The 5,750-nt window shown below is 35.1% G+C and overlaps 1 protein-coding gene across 1 annotated transcript; it reads left to right on the top strand.

Annotated features, from left to right (window-relative positions):
- The first annotated feature begins 2,417 nt into the window (after positions 1 to 2,417).
- LOC114737096 (3-ketoacyl-CoA synthase 6) lies at positions 2,418 to 5,398 on the top strand. Its single transcript, XM_028925001.1, has 2 exons — positions 2,418 to 3,517; positions 4,596 to 5,398. Exons 1-2 carry the CDS (start codon positions 2,509 to 2,511, stop codon positions 5,072 to 5,074), a joined length of 1,488 nt encoding a protein of 495 aa, XP_028780834.1. The 5' UTR covers positions 2,418 to 2,508; the 3' UTR covers positions 5,075 to 5,398.
- Positions 5,399 to 5,750: the final 352 nt, after the last annotated feature.

Below are 5,750 nucleotides of genomic sequence, written 5' to 3'. Positions count from 1 at the left end.
TTTCACAGGTCTGCCACATGCATAAGTAAATGTATAACTGAAGAAATAAGTCTTCTTAATTATATTATATTAAAAATTTAACTGATTAAAATATATATACCTTAAATATACGTGGTGAAAATACCGCTACTCCTTTACGAATTAAAAAAAAAATTCCCAAAACATAACTAGCTAGGCCAAGCTCATTAAACTGTTTCGGGTCATAAATTTAGTTCAGACACAGAAAAAAAAAATCATAAAATGTATCTATAGAGAATGGAACATACTAGATGTATAAATATTCTTTCTGTGGACAACAATTACTACGTTGCTTTTTCAGTTATCGACATAAATAGAAAATGTTAAAGAAACAAACTCTCGTGCCTTGTATACTTGAGATTATGATATGAGCATATTTTTTTTTTCGCCCTTTGAAACTTTAAGTTGTTGTGTTAATACGTTATTATATATTGTACTGTTCTTTTCATTTAAACCTCGATAATTAGCACATAGACAAAAATTTAACGGTGGGGATATGAAGAACTAATAATCGATGTGCTGTGTATATTTCTTTGACTTCATTTTTCTCTTCGAACGTGGGAACGCATGGCCAAGATTACTGTCTTTCATGTTTCCCAAGAATTGACAAATATGAAGAAGTCAATGATATTTGCATGTGTGTATGTATTGGCAGCTTTGAAATGATGTTTTCCTTACCATGTGACAATATAATTATTTCAAATTAACCGCACAATAAATGCTTTCATACCACACCCGTCCTTACTATAAATCATTTCCTAAATACTAAAGAATGCAGTAAATTAATAAAATTTTTCAAATTTATTTTTATTAAAGTTTTCTCTCCCTCTTTTCATTTACTAAATTATTCTCATATTATTTCTTTTTTCTCTCTTTTTTAATGAGAATTAAATGAGAATAAAATTAAAAAATAGTCTAGTGAGTTATATTTAGGATAAAAAATTTTCTTGTAAATAACTTGTAATAAGAACCTAAGTGATATAGTCACTGTATGTATAAATCACATTGCTATAAAATTTAACTATTTCGCGTTTCACCCCTCCAATTTGTGATAAAGAGTTGGAAAAATGCCAATAAAGAAGCTGAAAAATGTGCTATTCCAAATCAGGTATCTAAGAGTTGAAAATGACAGAAAAGAAAGTAATATCTGATATGGTATTTTCCAAATGTAGTTACATAACTGAAATGCCATTATATGAAGAAGTTTATTGACAAGTTCTGAATCAGCAATGACAAGTGTTAAATAGCAAATGACAAGAAATATATTAACAATAACAAGTTATTTATTAACAAGTTATGAACTAGCAATGACAAGTGCTGAATAGCCAATGACAAGAAATGCACTGTCAGTAACAAGTTCGATAGTTTTTTTTTTTTCCTTTTCAAATATGATACAAGGACATTTTAGTCATTTGACTCTATATGCAAAATATTAGATCAAACATCTTCTCTGTCATTTTCAATTCTTAGATGCCTGAATTGGAAAATAATAATTTCATGGTTATTTTTATGGAATTTTCCATATACAGTTTAAAAAATTGGTTTTCCAAGTAACATTTTAGAGCATATAAAAAAAAATTATGTCTATTTCTACCGAGATTTTTGTTATAAATTGATGTTAGGTTCTAAAAATTTCTTATGTGATCACAACTAATAGTACTCCTCCAGTTTATAATATATTCAAATTAATTAATTAAATTTTATAACAAAGAATGAAGGAGTTATAATAGATTGATCAAATGAGTAGTGCACCAAAAGATTATATAATTTTTCAAAAAGGTACTTAATCATTGTCTATCTAAGCAATCTATAACAGTTATATCTATATGTGTTATATTTAAATAAACTTATAATAAATTATAAACCGCAATGGAGGCGCACCTGGCAAGCTTACTAGCGAGTTATTTTTTTTGTTTGGTCCCATTTATAATCAATCATCTTTCTCATTATTTAATTTTCGCAGAGATCCATGGCACGCGGTTTTATTGTTGATGTATGTGGGGGAAGATGATCGATGTCACCCAAAGTTGGTAATAAAACAAGACAATCTTGGACTTTGATTTGCATATCCCACGTTTAATGATGAAAAGTAACACAACCACATTGGCCTACAAATAAACAATAGTGAAATCAAGCCAACGTGGATGCATGGGACGATCAGATAATTTTCGGAAAAAAAAAGAAAAGAAAAGTGGATCATATAAATGAAGGGTCTTTCAATAAGGAATTACCTGTGAAAAAATATGAACAAGTAAGATTAGAGGTTGTGGAAAAGAAGAATTAATAGCGAGGTTAAGGGAGCGTTGAAGTGACGTCACGTTCTTCATTTATTCTCTTCATCTAACTTGGCCCCCCTTAGCCTTTAAAACCTCACCCAACCCTTCCCTTCTCATTCTCAAATCTCAATTCTCAAAAACTTCCCGTTCCCCCTCCTTCTCCTCCTCCTTTCTCTTTGTTAATTTATATTATCAGTTTTTTCAAGTCTTGAAGATGCCTCCAGTCTTGCCGGAATTCTCCAACTCAGTTAGGCTCAAGTACGTGAAACTTGGGTATCAATATCTTGTAAATCACATTCTCATCTTCGCTCTCATACCTGTGATGGTTGCTGTCTCGATCGAGCTTCTCCGTTTAGGCCCTGATGAGATTCTGAAACTCTTGAATTCTCTTCACTTCGACCTTGTTCAAATCCTCTGTTCTTCATTCCTCATCATTTTCATCGCCACCATCTACTTCTCCTCCAAGCCTCGCACCATTTTTCTTGTTGATTACGCCTGTTTCAAGCCTCCGGTGACATGTCGCGTTCCTTTCTCCACCTTCATGGAACATTCCAGGCTCAACCTCAAGGACAGCCCGAAGAGCGTCGAGTTCCAAATGAGGATTCTCGAACGTTCCGGCCTCGGTGAAGAGACATGCCTCCCGCCGGCGATTCATTATATTCCTCCCAAGCCCACCATGGAAGCCGCCAGAGGCGAGGCCGAGCTAGTTATATTCTCCGCCATGGATTCACTGTTTGAGAAAACCGGCCTGAAACCTAAGGACATCGATATTCTCATCGTGAATTGTAGTCTGTTCTCTCCGACGCCGTCGTTGTCGGCGATGGTGATTAACAAGTACAAGCTGAGGAGTAATATCAAGAGCTTCAATTTATCGGGGATGGGTTGTAGCGCGGGGTTGATCTCCATCGACTTGGCTCGTGATCTTCTTCAGGTGCATCCGAACTCGAACGCCGTCGTGGTGAGCACGGAGATTATTACTCCGAACTATTACCAAGGGAACGAGAGGGCCATGCTTCTGCCGAACTGCTTGTTCAGAATGGGCGGCGCGGCTATACTGTTGTCGAACCGGAGGTCGGAACGCCGGCGAGCCAAGTACAGATTGGTCCATGTGGTTCGAACCCACAAGGGAGCCGATGATAAAGCGTATAAGTGTGTGTTTGAAGAGGAGGATAAAGAAGGGAAGGTGGGGATTTCACTGTCCAAGGACCTCATGGCTATAGCAGGTTAGCACCACAGAGATTAATTAATTTAATCCTTTTTTTAATTGTCAGGTTAAATTGGGCTTTTCTGAACGTATTGCTCTGTGAATTTTTAAAGTTTTAGTTTTAGAAATCCAAACTAATAAACATGGTTTGAAGTTGAACTCAATCTTTTTTTTTTTCTGTCTTTTTGCTTTTGAAGACATTAACGCATTGCTCTGTGAATTTTTAAAGTTTAATTAAATTGAGAAATCCAAACTAATTAAACCTAGTTTGAAGTTGAACCTGCTGCAATACGGCGTCTCTCTCTCTCTCTCTCTCTCTCTCTTGTCGTTTTGCTTTTGAAGACATTAAAAAAAAAAAAAACTTTATGCATGGCATGATTGAACATGTGTCAACTAGAATTTCACAAATATTTATTTTGAGAAATTTGAGGAATTACAGGTTTTTTATGCTATAGACAAAATCGGAGGAATTTGACTCGCACACCATTGAAAATTTTTTTGATCTTTGAAAATTTGACTCACTATAACTCTATTTTATATTTATGATTGATGTTGATCATATATTGATATACTGATTGATAATTGATGTTTATCTTTGAAATTGGAAAAAAATTCTTAAAAAGGAAATACACTTTTGAAAATGACATAATCTTTTTCAGCAATCTTTGCTCAAATCAAATCATCTTAAAAGCTAGTAATAAATTAACTATATATTTTTCCGCTTAAAACCGTTGGCCCAAAAAAAAATCTCGTATTCTATTTAGGCAAGGTTTTTAATTCATTTTTAAATATTCAGGCAAGAATAATCCATTTTTAAATAAAACCTCGCCAGTCTGGCCCAAATTTGATCCGGGCTGAAAACCAGAATTTAACTTGGGCATTAAATGCGCAGCCGAAATTGTTGAATCAAACTTAGATCAGAATATTGAGTATTCCTTCTGTAACTGGTAGGAAAAAAATTTGTTCAACAAATTAGGGTAACCTAAATGCTAACTTTGTCTAAATGCTAAAGAAAAGATTAACTTATGATTAAAAAGTTTGAATGGCGTAACGATGTATGTCCTTGTAATGATACTAAAAGTTTACTATAATGGCAGGTGAAGCTCTGAAATCGAACATCACAACCATGGGGCCTCTGGTTCTGCCAGCTTCCGAGCAGCTTCTCTTTCTTCTCACTCTGATCGGCCGGAAAATCTTCAATCCCAAGTGGAAGCCATACATTCCTGACTTCAAGCAAGCCTTCGAGCACTTCTGCATCCACGCCGGCGGCCGAGCCGTCATCGACGAGCTGCAGAAGAACCTCCAGCTGTCGGCGGAGCACGTGGAGGCCTCCAGAATGACTCTGCACCGCTTCGGCAACACGTCGTCGTCGTCGCTCTGGTACGAACTGAACTACATCGAATCCAAAGGGAAGATGAAGAAAGGAGACCGAGTATGGCAGATTGCGTTCGGAAGTGGGTTTAAGTGTAACAGTGCAGTGTGGAAGTGCAACAAAAGCATCACGCCGGTGGACGGACCTTGGGCCGATTGTATCGATCGCTACCCTGTTCATATTCCCGAGATCGTCAAGCTCTGAGAAGAAGAAGAAAAGTTTCACTACTTTGACGATAGTGGTCTGCTTTAATTAATATAAAATATATATATATGCTTTTCCTTTTTTTTTATTTTCCGTTTTTTAAAAGGCGGAAAAAAAACCATGAGGGATTTCTTTGTGAATTTGCAACGAAATCCCAACGGAGGTTCCAAATATATATATTTATATATATATATATATATATGCATCATGTAATTAGGGGATACAAGTAGAATCAGTTCCCACTTGTATTTTCTAGTGCTTTTGAAAGCTTGTACCTATATTTATATATGTATGTATCTCTTGAAAATAAGAAATGTGTTTGATGACTACACAGTGTGACAGGAAGGTTAGATTAATTTCAAGGTCGAGTTAGGTGATACAAAAATGTCACTGTGAATTTGCCTAAAACATTAATGGGTTTCGTGGCATCACAAAACCTTTACAGAGCAGAGAATGCTGCCCCTAAATTGGGAAATTAAATAACAAAACAACATTATGGGGTAATTAATGAATAATTTATTTTTTTAATCAGTATCCGGTTTTTGACAAGTTATCGTTTTCTTTTTCTCGCTTGTGTACATTATTGCTTGATTTGATGTTGGTTAAAAACAACTGAAAAATAGTCTAAGCACGGTACAAATTCTAATATAAAGAAATCATAACAAATTTATAATGT

Source organism: Neltuma alba, unplaced genomic scaffold (genome assembly GCF_004799145.2).
Source record: "Neltuma alba isolate B1F8T4 unplaced genomic scaffold, ASM479914v2 tig00002752_pilon, whole genome shotgun sequence".
NCBI classification, from domain to species: domain Eukaryota; kingdom Viridiplantae; phylum Streptophyta; class Magnoliopsida; order Fabales; family Fabaceae; genus Neltuma; species Neltuma alba.
The sequence above is the reverse complement of the archived record's forward strand: the minus strand, read 5'-3'. Positions and strand labels throughout refer to the sequence as shown.

Excerpts from the sequence above, each read along its gene's own strand:
- LOC114737096 (XM_028925001.1), top strand. The coding sequence starts at position 2,509 with ATGCCTCCAGTCTTGCCGGAATTCTCCAACTCAGTTAGGCTCAAGTAC. Across the intron at positions 3,518-4,595 it reads GGACCTCATGGCTATAGCAG|GTGAAGCTCTGAAATCGAAC; the intron begins GTTAGCACCACA and ends CTATAATGGCAG.